The sequence below is a fragment of the Hyperoodon ampullatus genome (genome assembly GCF_949752795.1).
Source record: "Hyperoodon ampullatus genome assembly, chromosome: 2".
Taxonomy (NCBI): domain Eukaryota; kingdom Metazoa; phylum Chordata; class Mammalia; order Artiodactyla; family Ziphiidae; genus Hyperoodon; species Hyperoodon ampullatus.
The window spans coordinates 39,387,036-39,405,751 of NC_136915.1; the positions used below are offsets into that span (position 1 = coordinate 39,387,036).

The 18,716-nt window shown below is 47.5% G+C and overlaps 2 protein-coding genes across 2 annotated transcripts in view; one reads left to right on the top strand and one right to left on the bottom strand.

The window, feature by feature from the left end:
• Positions 1-2,969, top strand: part of RAD54L (RAD54 like) — a gene marked incomplete at its 5' end in the record, with an annotated part of 29,314 nt that extends 26,345 nt beyond the window's left edge. Inside the window, one exon of the mRNA XM_079696549.1 lies at positions 2,916-2,969. The remainder of the gene's footprint in view (positions 1-2,915) is intronic.
• LRRC41 (leucine rich repeat containing 41) lies at positions 286-18,613 on the bottom strand (the record flags this gene model as incomplete). The annotated part of the gene is made up of 10 exons (XM_079696547.1): positions 286-529; positions 645-720; positions 945-1,067; positions 1,596-1,694; positions 1,787-1,951; positions 2,491-2,751; positions 5,604-6,750; positions 12,877-12,947; positions 14,730-14,816; positions 18,415-18,613. The coding sequence occupies 10 exons, from the start codon at positions 18,611-18,613 to the stop codon at positions 310-312; spliced, it is 2,448 nt and encodes an 815-aa protein (XP_079552673.1). The 3' UTR covers positions 286-309.
• Between the last annotated feature and the right edge of the window lie 103 nt (positions 18,614-18,716).

Here is an 18,716-nt window from a genome sequence, read left to right on the forward strand (position 1 = left end):
GAGGAGGGAAAGCAGGAACCCCGGGGCAGGGAAGGGGGTGGGGGCTGTCCTCAGTGATTAATGACCACTGTGACCTCCTGGCCCAGGGTACTGAGTAAGGAGCCCAAAGGCTCTAAACCCAGTTGTGGGAATGCCTTTGCTGGGCCGCATCAAGGCGTCCAAGACCTCAGTGCAAGGGAAAAAGGAAGAAAGAGAAAAAAGGTGACAGAAAGAGAAAGATAGAATTGGTGGTTGGGAGTTCTGGGCAGCCCATGCCTCAGCCCCTGCAAGCTGATGGTACTGAGTATGGGCCTGTGAGGCATGGGCCCATCACATGGTGCTGACATAATCTGCGAAGGCTTGGGATGAGTCCCACGAGTCGCTAACCACATGGCAGGTGGCGCGGAGCCGTCGGATGGCTTCCCTGGCTGTGACTGCATCCTGGTCCAGCCAGTTCTGGAAGAGGCGCAGGTGACCAAAGGCCCCACGGCCCCAGCGCTCCAGCCGCTTGGCAAACTCCAGAAGCCCATCTGGCTTGATGCAGTTGGAACTGGTAGGGGTGAGAAGGATTAGACACCCAGGAGTCAACTAATCCCTGGTCTGTGTCCCTGCAGCTCCATCCCTTGTCGTTGCCCTCCCTTCACCTTCCCCACGCCCACATGTACCTGATATCCAGCTGACACAGAGAGGAGGATGAATCTTCTGAGAATACATCTGCCAGGGCCAGTAGGCCAGCATTCCCTGGGGAGAAGGGGAGAAATACTCATCACCTCTACCCAAGAACAGGGAACAAGGGTATCCCAACCCAGTTCTGGCTGGGGAGAAGCTCAGACTCCTAAAGCCCCAGCACAACTATATCCCAACCCCCGTCTTCCCAGTGGAGAGGTGTATGCCTTCACCCACTGAATTTCTAGGTCAAAGGACTGGCTCCTTCCCCCTCTCCCTCCTCAGGGCCCTGCCCCCACCCAGGCGGTTCCCCGGCAGCCGGAGGCCCTTCAGTGTGGAGTTGCCCTTCATAGCAGCAACCATCTCAGGCAGAAATTGGGCCGGGCGCTTCTCAAACAGACGGCAGAAGGAGAAGGTAATCTCTGTCAAGAGAAAGTGGAATAAGTTCTGATGGCAGCATGAGAACTGGTGCTGCCCCTCTGGCCCCAGGGCCTTAGCAAGGGGTATGAACATTTTACAGAGTCCCAGAAGGAGAAAATAATTTGTCCAAAACCCCAAGCAAGGCTGCAACTCAGTCAGTATTCAAACCAGAGATTGAGCCTACAGGGGAGGCTCTCTGCAGACCTCCATACACTTCCTTCTATGCAGGGGTGGGCATTAGCTACAAGTCTATGAGGGGGCTCCTGGCAGCACATTCATCCCTTCCCACCACCATCATTTGTCAGCCACTGGAAGGTAAGAAAAACTTTTAGGTGAGGCACTCCAAGTGAGTAATTTCCCATGTTTAGGAAGAGTTGAGTAGGGGACCCTTTAGAAGGAAGGTGATGCAGGTTCTGTGATCATTTTATAGTTGACAGGCCAAGAAAAGAACAGTGGCTTGCTCACTCAGTGAGACCATGGCAGATCTGCAGTGAGGACCCACGAATGCCCCAGACTCTGGATGAACTTACCTTGAAGAGTCAGATTCTGTAGCAAAAACAGCACCTCACTCTGACAGTCAGCCAGATTCATGTCGTGGAAGCTCAGCCTCTTCAGAGCTAGGTTGTACTCTGGATCGGGAAAGTTCATGGACCTTAGTGTTCTCAAAGAACAATGCAAAGTCCCCTTCTATTCTCCCTTTACCATTCTAACTGGGTCCTACCTTTGAGTGTCTGCAACACAAGCCCAAAATCTTGGGGAGAGGCAAAGGTGGCACTATCCAGGGACAGCTGCTGCAGAGAACCTGAGGCCTTCAGTACAGAGCAGAGCAGTGGGGCTGGCTGGGCTCCCCGTGGAAATCCCATCTCCAGCTGTTCCAGGCAGTTTTCTGGATATGGTAGGGAGAGAAGATTACAGCTGGCCGTTGCTACTTCTCTCCCATTGCAGGTCCCATCCTGTCCTTAAAGGATTCACTGAAAAATCATTTATTCGTCTACTTGTCCTTGAGTGTCTACTATATGCGAGGCAGTATGCTAATATACGATTTAGTCCTTGTCCTTAACGGTGCATTTAATCCAAGAAGATGACTAATCAGACACAAATAGAGTATGCAGAATGGTGGGATATGAGACATGCAGGAACTAAGGGAACATACAGCATGGGGACCCAATCTAGTCTAACAGTCAGGTCTGTTGGTTCAGACCCCTTTCTGGAGACAGATCTGCCATAGTCACTCCCTACGGGGCTGGTGTTGGTCTGGGATCTATCCAACCCATGGTTATCTTTAAGAACAGGCTCTAAAGGCAACAAATTACAGATAAGCCAGGAATGTGTGGTGACAGGCCTGGATTAGAGATCTTTTGCCTTCCCCACACAAATACACCTGCACACTTCTGTGGAGATAGACACACATGCATAGTACTTCACCTGGTATCTCCTCATCCCCAATTATGTGGCTAGGGGGCCCTGCATTCCCTGGTACTGCAGGGTTGTCCCTCTGGCTAGGGTGGTCGACACGAATAGAGAGGACCCGCAACAGGGGCAGGGCTCGCACAATGGCACGTGTCAGCTCCAGGATGGGCAGTGGTGAGAACAGGTCACTGAGATGCAGGGCACGGAGGCGGCATCCAGCCTGGCTTGACAGGGCCCGCAGGCTATCTAGCAGGCGGAAGATATTAGAGCCCAGGCCTATGGCAGGAAAGAGATTGGGTCAGTCATGTGGGAGTATTAGTAGGGGTAATATTCAGAGACAACTCCAAATATTTCTGTTGATAACTACCAGATCTGAGCTTTGGACCAGATTATTTTAAATCATTCTCAGCTATTCATCCGTTGTCTTGCTTTTTCCTCAGGTAACCAGCTTAATGATGCCTCCTCTACTGGGCCATGCCCTCAAACATCAATCAGGGCAGAGTCACAAAACAAGATAGGATGTGGTGGGACAGCATGTGGCTGCTAGCTGAATGATGGGCCCAGACAGCGGCAGAGATCTCTGGACTTTTGCTATAGGTCATGGGGAACATCTGAAAACTAAGCAGGAGAGTGACAGTGATCCAATAGGGAATACTTTTAAATTCATTGGGTGGGAATGGGGCAGAAAATGATAACCACATCCCACAGAAGGGAGTAGGATCCAGAAAGGTTAGGGCAGTTGCTTAATGCCACAGAACAAGTAATTCCTTGGAAGCCACACCTTTATCTCTCCGTGGACTGAGCAGGCTCCTTTTGATTCATTCATTCAATTAAACCTTACCCATGGTAAGCAGCTGGTAAGCATGTTTTTTTTGCTAGGTAGTCATGAGCACCAGATCTTGTCCCTGCCTATACAGCCTGATAACAAAAGCATATGATGGGAACTAGGGAAGTAGAGTGCTGTGGAAGTAAAAGAATGGGTACTTAACACCCAGTTTAGCTTTCGTCAGTAACGACTCTCTCTGGCTGAGTCCTAAAGAACATAAAAGAGAGGCTAAAAGGAGGAGGAGTGACTGGCAGAGTAAACTTGGCATATATCAAGACCTGAAGGAGAAAGAGTGGCAGGTTCCAAGAACTGAGAAATACTCAATGTGGCTGGTGTGTAAAGTATGAGGGAGGGAAGTGTTGACGATTCAACTGTAGAGGTAAGCAGGGTAAGAACATGAATGGCCCTCTAAGTAAAACACATAGAGTGACAAGAAGCCATTGAATTTTTAGATGATTGACAGATTTGCAGTTTTGAAAATGCTTGGGTTGCGGTGTAAAAAATGAGTTGTATGGTGTGTATGGAGTCAGGAGGAACTGCTGAAATGATGAATCCAGGTGAGGTAATGGTAGTCTGAATTACGGATGTGGAGATAAACGAATCTGAGAGATTGTACAATCTGGTAACCAAATATATGTGGAGTAAGAATCCAAGTTTCTTTTGAGCAACTGAATCATCTGTAATGTCATTGAGAAGAGAAGGAAGGTCTGTTTAGAAGGAAGAAGATGCATTCAGGTTGGGGAGTGTGGTTTATGAATCCTGTGATATCTAGTTGTCAGATGAATAAATAGGTCTGGAGTTTAGGAGGAGGATCTGGGCTAATGTCATAAAATGGGGGTGTCTTCAGCATAGTTGGTCTTTGAAACCAAGTCCAGGAAGCATGTGGAGAACTGGGAGAGTTTTGAGGATCTCTGAACATTAAGAAGTAATGTCCAGAAAGGGAGGAGGAAAAAAAATCAGAAAATTTTGAGGTAGTAGAAATGAGACTATTTCCTGAAGAAGACAATACTTAATAGCAGATGATGCCGAGAATTAATTTAAGATGAGGACTGGAAGGTATATATTGGACTTAGCCACAAGGATGACCTTGGTCACCTCGAGGTCCTTGATGCAGTAGATGGGGTATAAGCAAGGCTGGAGTGGCTGTGAGAGAAGAGGGCACAGATGACTCTTAAGGTTGTCTCTGAAGGGCATGAAAGAATAGGACAGTAGTTAATAAATGGAATAGATGGAGGTGGTGCTGGTAGTTTTTGGTGGATACCTGATTGAGAAAAGAGGCAGCATTAAGTGGTTTATAAGCATGAGTTCTGGAGCCAGGTTACCTGGGTTTGAATTCTAGCTCTACAATTTACTGACTTATCCTGGTTAAGTCACTTGACCTTAGAATTATAAGGATTAAACTAGTTAAAGAATATTTAAAATATGCCAGATGCATAGTAGGCAGTATATAAAAGTTAGCTCTTATTGAGGCATTTGAAAAATGTGCTTTCCTAAGGAGGTAAGAGGGTATGTATCCAGAGCACAGGCAGAAGAGTTAGCCTTAGATAGGGCAGCCATTTCTCCCATTGTGATGAAGGAAGAAAGGAAGAGTGCAGGTGTAGGAGTTTATAGGTTGGTTAACAAGTTGAAGGAGTTCATGTGTGATGGCTTCTGTTTTCTGTGAAGTAGGTGGTCATCTGCTGAGGAAAAGAAGGAAGGGTTTGAAGTGGTAGGGTAGGAACGGAGCTGATGTTGCAAACAGGGTTCATATGCGGATGATGACCATGAATGTATATAGTAGCACCAATCTGCAGTTGTGTGACTTTCTCTAGCAGTGTTCAGCAACCTAGGCAGATTGCTGGATTTAACCAGAACTGAAATTTGGCTAGCTGGGCACAACCAGATGGGGAAGAACTGAGGGCTGTTTTGCAGGTTGCTGGTCTGAGTTTTTTAAAAAAAAAGGTGTCCCACACCTTTTTGTATAGCTGCTTTGATATGACTAGTGAGATCCAACCTCAGCCCTGGTTGGCCCTGTATACACTATATTCTCCCACCTGTCCTTGGTTTGCCTACCGTATCTAAGGTAGACTCATTCTTCAGATTCTAATTGTCCCTCAGGAACCCCTGCTTCCAACTAGATCAAGCCTGTAGACCTGGTGTTCATCCTCTTAGCACCGACAGTCTGCCACTATATCATGTGTGTGCCTTCTGCCTCCCTGTGAGGAGGCAGCTTCCTGATCACACCCCCTATTCCCCTCCACAGGGTTGGGCACACAGCTGGTGCTGCTGGGAGACCCAACCCCTGCCCCTCCAGGGCACTCACCATTATAGGAGAGTGTGAGGCTCTCCAGAGACACCCAGGAGCTCAGCAGGTGGCACAGTGTCAGAGCTGCCTCTGTGGAGAGTGGAACTGTGAAGAGCTCCAAGGTGGAAATGCTGCGGAATCTTTGGGAGGCCTCCAGTGCTGGAAGCCCCAGGCAACTGGGATCTGATCCATCCAATGCTCCACAAGCCACTTCCCCGATCTCCATCTCTTCCCCATCCTCTTTCTCACCCGCCACAATGAAAACAAAGTCATATAGGTCTTCAGATTCAGCACCAGACCCCTGACGGGTGCGAGCACCCTTCTTCCCTGCAGCTCGCTTAAAACGCTTTAGGGGCTTAGGCTGGGGGGCTGAGCTAGCTGGAGCCCGTTTAGATGAGGATGTGGAAGAAGAGGAAGCAGAGGCAGAGGAGGTGGTGGCTGGAGCAGAGGGTGGGCGTTTGGTGCCAGGAGCTTCATAGGAAGTGGCTGGAGGGAGCGGCTCCCTCTTAGGGTCTGTCCCGCCTGCTGTCAGGCTCTCCTGTATGCTCCGGCGTGTTACCCGAGCGGCAGGTGTGGCTCTGGCCGTCTGCTTGGCTTCACTCTTCCGCCGGGAGGCCATCAGGGCTGCAGCACATCGCTCAGCAGCATCCCGGCGAGGCCGGCGTGAGCCCAGCAGGAGGGACCCTTCATCTCGGGACGGGGCCCGGCCTCGGGAGGCCTCTCCACAGAGGCGGCAGGGTGGGCCACCGGGGCCTGGCTGCCAGAAGCCAGCACTCATGGTGAGGATAAGAATGAAAAGGGCTGACTCAGGTACAGGCCAGGAGTACAGCGACACCTGGCTGACAGCCCCATGGTGAATAAGCTGATGCAACAGCTGCCGAAGTGACTGCTGAGCAGCCACATCAGAGAACAGCAGGTGGCGGAACTTGAGGGTGTGCAGGGAACTGGCCAGGGTCTCCAGAACCCTGCGATTGGGCTCAGCCACCAGCTCAGTTGCACCCTGCAGCATGTTGCAGATGGTGAGCTGCCGGACATGGCGGGAGCTATGCAGGAGAGGTGAGAAGCGCTGGTCACAAAGACGCCTGTCAGAAGACACATCAATGGTCCCACGTAGAACATGGGAAAAAAAGGCCTCCATAAACTTGGCTCGCCAACAGGTCACGCTCTGAAAGCAGAGAACATTCCAGACAGCTGTGATACTAAGTGCTACCCATGGAACCCAGTTTCCTTTCTTCCAATAGCTAGCTGTTTACTGAGCCAGGTAACATTCTAAATAATGTATGCAAATTCATTTAATCCTCACATCTTTGAGGTATATATTACTATTAGATCCATTTTACAGGTAAGAAAACCAAGGCACAAATGTTATTGCCTATGGTTACACAGTTAAGGGGCAGGATTAGGATCTGAACCCAGGAGGGAATTCCCTGGTGATCCAGTGGTTAGGACTCTGAGCTGTCACTTCTGAGGGCCCAGGTTCAATCCCTGGTCGGGGAACTAAGATCCCACAAGCCGCATGGCATAGCCAAAAAAAAAAAAAAAGATTTGAACCCAGGAAATTTGGTTCCAGAGACTATTACTGTAGTGCCTCCCAAGTGAAACACTCAACCCTGTAAGTTCTTCCACACTTGTTTTCAGAACCTGATCCTAACTTTCCATTCTTAACATTACCACCTTTGTTCAGACCCTTATCACCTAACACCTGGCTACTTCATTAGCTTCCTGATTCCTCTGCTTGTTCCCCTTCCCAAACTTTTGCACAAGTCCACTGGGTTCATCTTTGTATTAAAAACCAAAACTCTGATTACATTATTCTCCTTTAAAACCCCTAATGTCTCCCCAGGGCTTAGGGGATCAGTGCTGCAACACATTTGAAGTTCCTCAGGCTGGCAGGGAAAGCTGTCCACAATATAGCCTCTGCCTACCTGAGAAGCTTTATCTGCCACATCTTGCTCATGAATGCTTTGCTCTGGCGAAACTGGTCACCTCACTGACACAAACGTGCCGCCTTTTTCCTTTCCTACCTCTGCCAGAAATGCTCTCCATTGCCAGATCAAATAGACTTCATGAAAGGACCTACCAACATTTTGCTCTTTGAGGCTGTTCGTTTCATTGAGTGTCTGCCCCACTTTCTACCCCTCCCCCCTACCTCTCTTGTTGGAACTCTGATACTGACTACTCAGGTCTTAGATGTTTGTACATATGTCTCGTGGTGTTGAGTCTCTGCCTGTATACACATCTCATCCCAACCAGATTCGAAATTCCTGGAGAGGAGGCAGCAAATCTTAGTTTTCTCCAAGGCAGTACTTTGATGGGTATGAGATTTCATCAGGCTATTCTGATACATTTAGAAGAACTGAACACAAGTGATTTTTTTTTCCACAAGTGATTTTTAAGCTTTGATATACATCAGAATTTACTGTGGAGCTTTTTCCCAAAATTCATATGCCATGTACCCAGACTTGGTGATTATATTATGTTACATCTGAGATAAGGTCCCTGCATCTTTATTTTTTAAACCTTCCCCAGATGATTCTGATGTATATATCAGAGATTAGGAATTACTGCTACCTACCCCAAAAGGACACACTGAGACAAATACTGATATTTCTCTAAGTCCCCATTCTCTCCTAAGGTGCACAGAAAGTCTGATGACTGGTAAAAGTGCCAGCTCTGCCACTATACTCTGGACCTCTTTAAACCTCTTTCTTCATCTGTAAAATGTGGATAATATCACCTGCTTCACAGGTTTGTTGTGAAGATCAAATGAGACAGTGCAAGTTTAAAGCACCTTGTAAACTGTAAAATACAAAATGTAACTTCTCCTGTTGTTAATGATAATAATTACCCCACATGGGAAATGTGAAATGGACTGGATGGAGGCAGAGCCTGTTAAGCAGGGTCCTTATTCAGCCTGAAGGTAGTGGGGCCTGAGGTTCCCAAAGGCTAAAAATAAGATACTTCCTTTGGTGTCTACCCTGCCTCTGTGCATTCCCTCATACCAGATTGACCCTCAGTTTATATGAGGTTCTTGGCAAGAGGTGGGCCCCTATTCTCAGGCAAAAGTGTCATTCCCTTTGCCCTAGCTATTCCCCAAGACCCTGCTGTGGTAATAATTAGGAACAACTTCATGTTTAAGCTAACTGCATGGCAGCAACAAGTGAGAAAGGCCCCTCCAGCAGCAGTGTGGGGGCCTGAGGGCAGCAGAAAAAAATACCTGGCAACCAAATCTCTACTCAGCCTGAAGTGGAAGCAAAGAGGGTATTCCTGAATCCTTTAATCCTGCCTCATTCTAGCACTTTTTTCACACATCTGCTGGCCCACACAGCCTTGAGAAATACTTGCAGGTATCCCTAGCAAGGCTTCAACTTCACAAGTGAAATAGATGGTTACCATGAGGTCTGGGCCTAAAATATGGACAAAGATGTGAACATGAACCAAGATATTGTGGCTGTTTCCGACTATAAGGCATGTGGAATATGAACTTTAGATAACTAAATACTTGGGTTTTTCAGACATTTTATTGGTTTACAAAGACAACAGGAGAGAATATTTGAAATTGGAACACCCCAGACCTGTGATAACCACAGTGAAAGCAGCATGACATAGTGATTAAGAGCATGCACTCCAGAGCCAGACTGCCTCAACTTGAATGTCAGGTCGGCCATTCATGAACTGTCACCTTAGGTTAAGTCACTTTTCCTCTTTCTGCCTCAGTTTCATCATCTGTAAACTGAGGAAGATAACTATACCTACATGACAGCGTTGCTGTGAAAATTAAATGAGCATGTAAAATTAGTTGATGACTATTGCAATGGCTTCTTTCTCATGAATTAATGCATAAACAGATAGCAATTCACTGCATTTTATTCCATCACCACCTTGAAGAAGATTCTATGCTAAAACTTCAAAGCTGAAAAATACCTGAGAGATCTAGCCCAAGCCACTCATTTTGTGGACTCGTACACTATAGCTCACACACTATAGTTCAGACAATGCAAAGTGATTTAAATACTTTCTTTTGGGGGAGAGTAAGGGAAATGAGGCACCACCAAAGAGGTGACATGACATTTGCTTACCAACACAATCAGTCCTTGGCCCATCCACAATGGGCTGGCAGCTCAGGTACTGGTAGGGAAGGAAGAAGTGTGTACAAACTAGGGAGAGCTAAATATTTTCTTGTACTAAACTGTTAGAGCCTGCAAATGCTCATAAACTATATATCGTCCACTGTTTTTCTGATAACAGAAATATTGTTTGTGGAACTATAAGGAAGCAAATCAAAAATCATGTGTAAACCAACTTTTTGGAGTGTATATGTATATGTGATGAGCTATAGGTATTTGTGTTTATAACACTGAGACAATTCTCAACAGTTTCAAATGCTGGGCTTTTTAAAAAAAAATTACATATCACCACATCATTAAACATTTTTACCACCATGTATTTAAATATTTTTAGAATGACTTTATTAATATTTTTTAAATATGGATGTACTATATTTAATAATTTCTATATTATTGAATACTTAAATTGTTTCTAGCTTTTTATATTAAACTTTGCTGTAATGAACATCTGGAAATAAATTTTCATGAGTATCTCAATTTTATATACCATAAGATATATACTTCTTAAAATTTCTAGTTGAAGAATTTGAATATGTTAAAGACTCTTGACAATTATCACCAGATTGCCCACCAAGAAAGTTGTAACATTTCTGCTCCCACCACCAGCATATTAAAATGCAAGTCCTACCCACCCCTGGAATTATCTTTTAAAACAAAACCAAATTAAAACAAGACTTCACTAATTTAAGAGGTATAATTTTACTTTCCCATTTTTTTATTATTAATGAGATTGAACATATTTTACTTTATTGGAGATTTTTGTATATTTTGAAACTTGTCCAAATCTGTATTCATTTTATTCTACTGTTCGCCTGTCTTATCTTCTGTATCCTTTTATTTTGCAAATATTGTTGCAAACATTCTTTTACGTGCCTTTTAAATTGTATTTATAGTGTTGGCATTTTATGTGGCCAGATGTGTCCATATTTTATTTTTTGGTTCTGCCTATTTACTAGCACTCTCCACCCTGAGATTAGATAACCAGTCACCTTTATTCTTTTTTAAAATTGTTTTGTGCTTTTACTTTTTACAATGTAATCTTTAATCTATATAGAAATTGAGTATATTGTAAAGTGAGGCTCTAACTTTATTTTTTCCAAATGGTTAACCAGTTACTAGAGAACCACTGATTGAATAATCCTTCATTTCCCCATTGCTTTGTCTCCAGAATATGTTTTATTCTGCAGATCTCTTAATACACATATACACTAGTACTACACAGTTTGAAATACTATTGCTCTATAAGCAATCAGGTACTCTATCTTGCTCACCACTGTATACCTAGAACCTAGCGTAGTGCCTGGAACTGAATAATCATTCAATAACTGTCTGAATTATGAATGAAGTGAAGGTTACTGTTATGCAAAAGTGGGAAGTGGAAGCAGACACCCTCTGGAATGGATATGATGCTCCAAGTCAGGACTTCTGTGTAGGTGACTGTTAGGCCACCAGGCCTGGGGCTTCCTATATATTCTGAAATACTCTGAGACAAGGAAACAGATAACAAATAGACATTCCTTCCCAGGAAGCTTGAGATAAAGGTGGAAAAAGCTTTCTCAAAGAGAAAGATATTACAGCCTCCATCACCTGTTAGTCAACCATACTACTTGGGAGACACTGTGACAAAGTGAATCTCATGTTCTTTAAAGGTTGCAGGAAGCTGTTGCCGTTTCTTAACATTCTTGTGTCCACTTCTCTTTCTCATAAGGCCTAACTCCTATACATAATGCCTGATAATTTCAATGGGCCTCAATGTCATTATGCTGAACTCCAGGGCTGGCATCTAGATCTGGAAGTGGAAAAGCTGAAGGATATGGAGCTGAATGTTATTACTGAACCTAGTGTATACCCACAAAATAAATCTCCAATTTCTGATAAGAGCTTGTTCTCTTGTCATTTGGCCTCATTCACTATATAAAGCCCAGTTCAAATACTACTTCCCAGGAAAGACTTTCTTACTCCCTTTTCCTTCAACCTCCTCGCTACACTCTATCATACCACTTGGCCTACCATACATGATGTATTTGTTTGCAGATTTCCCCACTAAACTGATAGTTCCTCAAGATTAGGGATTGTGTTTGTACCTCTAATATTCAGCATAAGATGTGGCATGTGGTAAGTTTGAGTAAATGTTTATTGAACTCAATCTGTCCCGTCACCTAATTATGGAGCGGTAAAAGGAATTCTGTTTAAATGAGAGCTCCAGTGAGTTATATTTGAACCAATGAATAACAGAATCTTATTATTCTAAGGGCTAAGAGGACCCCTAAAAGTCATCTTGTCCAATATCTCCAACAATGCCGAACTTCTTCTATTGATACAGTACCCTTGTGTCAGGTGGTTATCCAGACTCTATTAAACACCTAGTGATGGGAAGCTTATTACCTCTGGAATTAGCTTGTTTCATCACCAATAACCTCAGAGTTTAAAAATTCTACAGTTTAGCAAAAATTTATCCTCCTTTAGCTTCCACCCAGAACAAGTCTGTTAATCCCTCTTTCAAATATTTCAAAACAGTTCATGTTCCCCAAGTCTTCTCTTTTTCAGGAAAAACATCTCCAGTCTTCCAAATGTGACTCACATGATGTGGCTTTGACTTCTTTCTCCATACTCCAGGGATAGCCTGACCACTGCAGAGTCAAGCAGGTCTATCATCCCCCTTGTCTTTCAGTCTACATTATAGTTACATTAGTTCACACAGCTCAGGATACAGTCATTATACGAGTGGCTTTAGCACAATGTAGACTAAACCCCCTTAATCTTTTTTATTCTAGCTGCTGCTAAGCCAGACCCCTCCACCCACTACCCTGAGGTCATGCAGTTAGAATTTTTTAGACTCAAGTGGAGAGTTGGTTTATTCTGCTAAATTTCATCTTGTTAGGTTTGACCATTGCTCCAGCCCTGTCAAGATCTGAATCCAGGTTCTGCCATCCATTGTGATCACTACCTTTCCCTGTTTTGTGTCACCTGCAAACATGGTGAACAAGCAAGTCAGTGACAAATGTCAAATGAAAAGAACTTCGTGACAAGCCATCAGAGACCTCTTCCCAAATTCATTCCATGCCTGCCCCTGCACTTTACCAGTACCCAGCTTGTGTTTGTGTGCTATTCCTGCTTTCACCGTGCAAAGTCAGGCCAGAGTTCTACCTGGTGCCTTAACTTACTTCCAAACTGGAAGGCCTTGTCTTCATCAGCTCATCCCATAGTCGGCGCCAAATGGCCTGAGTGGAGAGGCCTGTAGAGAGAAATATCACATTTACTTGGCTGCTCCTTGGTCTCCATGAGTGAAGTACATCAGCCTTTTAATGTCCTTTTCTAGGTTCACAGGAGCAACATGTCAGAGTGGTAAAGAGCACTGGCTCTAACGACAGACTGCCTGGCTTCAAATATCAGCAAACCATAGTCTAGCAGTGTAACCTTGGGCAAGTTACTTAATTTTTCTGTACCTCAGTTTCCTTATCTATAAAATGTAGTTAATAATAGCAATTTCACAGAGTTGTTGAAAATATTAAATGAGTTTCTCCAGGTAAAGTGCCTAAGACAGTGCTTGGAACAGGGTTAGTTAGATGAACGTTAGCTGTTAACAGATGTGTCCAATGAGGAGTTTGGGAGGCAGCTTGATAAATTAGAAAAACTAGTTCAAAAGATTCAAAAGGGGCTTCCCTGGTGGCGCAGTGGTTGAGAGTCCGCCTGCCGATGCGGGGGACACGGGTTCGTGCCCCGGTCTGGGAGGATCCCACATGCCACAGAGCGGCTGGACCCGTGAGCCATGGCTGCTGAGCCTGCGCGTCCGGAGCCTGTGCTCCGCAACGGGAGAGGCCGCGGCGGTGAGAGGCCCGCATACCGCAAAAAAAAAAAAAAGATTCAAAAGATCTGGGTTCGGGACTTCCCTGGTGCTCCAGTGGTAAAGAATCCTCCTTACAATGCAAGGGACGCAGGTTCGATTCCTGGTCAGAGAACTAAGGTCCCACATGCCGTGGGGCAACTAAGCCCGCGTGCCACAACTACTGAGCTCACGCGCCTCAACTAGAGGGCCCTCATGCCGCAAACTACAGAGTCCACGCACTCTGGAACCTGCAAGCCACAACTATGGAGCCCACACACCCTGGAGCCTGCATACCACAACTAGAGAAGAGAAAACCCACACGCCACAACTAGAGAGAAGCCCGGGCGCCGCAATGAAAGATTCTGCATGCCTCAACGAAGATCCCGCATGCCGCAACTAAGACTCAATGCAGCCAAAAATAAATAAAATAAACAAAAAATGAATTTAAAAAAAAACATTGTCGTAACTGAAGTTTATTTAAAAAAAAAAAAAAGATCTGGGGCTTCCCTGGTGGCGCAGTGGATAAAAATCTGCCTGCCAATGCAAGGGACACAGGATTCAAGCCATGGTCCAGGAAGATCCCACGTGGTGCAGAGCAATTAAGCCCGTGCGCCACAACTACCGAGTCTACGCTCTAGAGCCCACAAGCCACAACTACTGAGCCCGTGAGCTACAACTATTGAAGCCCATGTGCCTAGAGTCCACGCTCTGTAACAAGAGAAGCCACTGCAATGAGAAGCCCGTGCACCGCAACTAGAGAAAGCCCGTGTGCAGCAACGAAGACCCAATGCAGCCAAAAATAAATTAATTAAAAAAAAATAACTTAAAAAAAAAAAGATCTGTGTTCAGGAATTCCCTGGCTGTCCAGTGGTTAGGACTTGGTGCTTTCACTGCCGGAGCCTGGGTTCAATCCCTGGTCAGGGAACTAAGATCCTGCAAAAGATCTGGGTTCTATTTGGCTTTGCTATTAATTGTTGTGTGCCTGTGGTTTCTTTTTTATTAGTATAATAGGGATCACATACTTGTTTTGTGTTTCGCAGGACATTGAGAAATCAGATAAGAAAATAGGTGTGAGGGTACTTTTGAAAAGCATGAAGTTCTATGCAGGTATCAGGTGTAATATTTACCTGAAGAACATCATGGTGCCTTGCTTACAATCAGTGACTGAAAAAAAGACAGAAAAACACTCACCTTTCTTGAGGGCAGTTTCCTCAATCCTCTCCAAGTAATATATATTGAGCAGAGGTAAGATGCTTTGAAGTATTGGGCCTGGGAGGGCTACAAAAACCAAACATAAAATTTACTTTTTTCTCCCAGAGTTGCAAGCATTATTTATCCTACTGGAAAGGAAAACGGAAGGGCAGACTTCTCAATTGACGAGTGGAACTTATAGAAGCTAACCTAAGTTTAATTCAAACTCTGGTCCACTTATCTTCAGCCACTTAGTTGGCAGCTGGAATTTCAGGGGCATGCATGTCTTCAAGGGTGAGATAATCCCACAAAGCAAGCTGATAGGCTCATTTAGGAGCTGGCAGTTCACTTCTGCCCAAGCCTAATGGACCATTCCGCATTTAAAAGGTCCTTTTGAATATGTGTGATTAAAAAAAAAGTTCTTCATAATCTGGGCCCTACTAACTTCTCCAGCTCCCTGCTTTGCCTCCTACACTTCAGCCATACTAAACTACTTTTTTCAGTTACCTAACTCCCTGCTTTCTGCCTGTGCCTTTGTCATGCTGTTCTCTCCACTGGGAATGTTCTTGCCATTTTCAGCATATCAATTACTCATCTTTCACGTATCACATGCCCTTTATTAAGCCTCTCCTGAATTCCCTTCCCACTCTTCCAAACTGGCCACTTCCATCCTTTGGGCTCCCACTATATACCCTGAACTAGCACTTTCCTATGAAGAATAGAAATAATTAGGCTCTATACTCTTAATTCAATATATCTTAAAAACAAAACTTGCTCTTGCTAACTTCCCTAGATCTGAGAGGCATTACAGTATTGTGGCTAAATGGTTTAGTCTCTAGATTGGACAAAACTGGGTGAAATCCTGATTGTACCACTTAATTATGAATTCATGGACAAATTAATGTCTTTGAGCCTCAGTTTCCTCAATTTTAAAATTGAGATAATAATAACTACCTCTTAAGATTGTTGTGAAAATTAAAGGAGACCATGCTCATAATCTTTTGAAGACTATGCCTGTCCATAATCTCACTAAATTTTAGCTATTATTATTCTTATCCTGTCAAAAGCATCTCTGTCCTGCCAAGAACAAGTCTTAAGATCTTGATACTTGAGAAAATTCTTTCAAAACTTACATTCCAGGATCTCCTTTTATCTTTACTTATGCAATAACTGAGTCTAGATATCCAAGAGCCTAGTACAATTCTTTCTACATAGTAGGTACTCAATGTACCTGCTGAAGAAAAGCATTAACTCCCTATGCTATTATACTAATGTAGTCACTCTACTGCATTCAAGATAAAGTCCAAGTTCCATATCCTGGCATTCAAGGTATAACATACCTATTCTATTCCTCATTATATCCTTTCCTGCTGCCTTTACTCATTTTCCCCTCTTCTCTTTCTACACAAAGAAATGCTAGGGCACTACTTCCAGGAAGGCTTTCCTGGCTGTTAGCCCACACTGAGACCTTCCTCCAAAATAGCATTGCTTAGCAGGCCTCTTACTTGGCCCTTCTAAGAGACCTAGCTTGATTCTGTGTGACTGTCCACCCGGGCTAGGCCCATAGGAGCTCTTCCTCCTCTGTCCATAATGCTCCCCTGTTTAGCCATCCCCTCTCACAGCCACAGGGATTCTCATCCCGTTATTCACAAACTCCTCTGTACCTTTCTCCATTCTTCTTAAGCCAGGCTCTTCCTTGCTTCTTTCCAGCCCACATCTTCAATGCTTCCCCTTCCCAACTTCGGGCCTCCACCCCCAGTCCTCTGCCCTGGTAGCCAAGTTTAGCATTCTGGAAGGTCCAGGCTGACACAGCCAGATCCACTGTACCTTCTTCCACATTCCCCAGGATTTTTCTGAGCCTCCTGCACAGATCCACTGAGACTCTTCTCCCATGAGTCAGCCTGACCCTACTCTTTTTAGCTGTTGGTCCAGGGCCTCCACAATCCCCTCCCCCTCACTAGGCCTGAGGACTTCTAACAGTCTTCCCCCAGCAGACAAGGCACTTGGGCCTCTTCAGGATCGGTCCCCACCAGCACCACCACCACCATCACCAAGGGCCTTCCTCCATCCCTGGACCTCCTTAACCACTCCACAGCTTTGGGGCTCATTCCTGGAGGCCCAACCCCCCAAACGCCAGGGCCTTTTCTCCACATCGGCCTCCTCACGCATGTAACCCAAACCCCCATCCCAGGACATCAAGCCCCCACTCCTGACCTTACACGGGCCTTCCTCCTCGCAAAGGCACCACCACCACCATTCCTGAGGCCTACTCTAGACACCCCTGCCCCCAGGCCCAGGCCCTCCTCTCCTGCCACCCCCTCCCCCTCCCCGGGCCCTCGGCCTGGACTGCCATCTCCTCACCCAACTTCAGCCCTGGCCTCCGGGCCCCACCCCCTCACACCAGCAGTCAGTCAGGCCCAAGGCCTCCCTCCGCCCCGTGCGGGCAGGCCTACCCCCAGAGCTCTCACTTTCCTCTATTTCACTCTCACCGTCGGTGCCCAGGTCGCCCACCCGCGCTTTCCTCCTCAGCTGCCAGACTGCGACCAGCGGTACCCACCACACGGCCCGGCCTCCTTGTGCCCATCCGCCCGCAGGCCTCCCTCCTCCGTTACTCGGCCCACCCCGCCGCCGTGCTCCCAGGCCCCCAGCCGGGCTAGTCGGCTCAACCTCCCAGGCCCTCATCCCAGCGCCCTAGGCCGCCCGCCTCTGCTCCTCAGCCTGGGCGCCCTCAACCCAGGCGGGGCCTGGCGGTCTCGGCCGCTCTCAGGCCCGGGCCTCCTTTCACTCCAATCGGACCCAGGCCTCCTAGCGGCGCCGCGCCCCCTCCCAGTTCGGAATCCCCGGGCCGTCGCCCCGCCTGGGGCCTCCGTGGCCCTTCCCGCCTGTCCATCATTCGCGCCTCCGTCGATTGCTGATCCTCTCCCGGCCTCCCTTCACCCGCTCTCTGGCCCTTCCTCGCCGCTCCGGCCAATCCGAGCGGCCTCCGGCGCTCCGTGCCCAGCCCGTCAGTCCGTCGCTCAGTCAGTTTGGCATCCGAGGCCCTGGCCGTCTGTTCGCTCCCTCCAGCCCCGGGCCGTCAGACAGGCCTCGGCGCCCCGAGCCTTTCGGGCTCTCCGGCAGCCCCATCTCCTCGCTCTCCAGTCCACTGGCTGCCCTCGCTCAGCGGCTTGGCCTCCGGAGTCTCGGCCCCCGCAGTCTGTCAGGCAGACGCCGGAGGCCCCGCGCCGTCAGTCTGGTTAGGTGGCCCCGGGCCTGGCCTCCTGGCCTCCGTCCGGGCCTCGCAACCTCGGCCCCCGCCCCCAAGCAGAAGGGCCATCCCTGACCGTCCGTTCGACATCCGAGACTCCGCAGCCCGGCCCAGCCCGAGTGTCACTTCGGAGCCCACAGCCCGGCTAGTCAGTCCTGCCTCTGTCGTCCGGCCCGCTTCGCCCCAGACCGGGCCTCCTGGCCTCGCCCCCCGCGCCCCCCGGCCAGGCCGCGGTGCGGGTCCACCTGCCGGTTTGGTCTCCGCCTTTACTGTGCCCAGTCCTGTCAGTCACGGAATTCATGCTCCGACCCAAAGGTCTGGCTTCCAGTGCCCCGGGCTGGGCCTTGCTCCAGGCCTCCCGGCCTCGCCCCCCGCGCCCCCCGGCCGCTGGGCCGTCTCCGCTCGTTGCCAGAGGTAGCCCCTCACCCCGCGACTTACCCCACACCCCGCTTTCCAGAACCCCCATATGGGCGCTCACCGCCCGCCCGCACAGCTCGAACAGGGCGGGGGGAGCGCTGGGGCCCGAGGCCGAGCTCTTCGCTGGCGCCGCCTCCCGGGACGTGGCCTCCATGGTCGTTGCCGCCGCTACCTCACAGAACCAGCAACTCCGGGCGCGCCAGGCCTCGGGCGCCGCCATCTTGGGGAGGTGCGCGAGCCCGAGAGTAGCATTCGCGGGCCGCCATCTTGAAAAGGTCAGCAGTTAGGACGGTTCCATCAGCGATGTGGGGAAGACTGGGAAT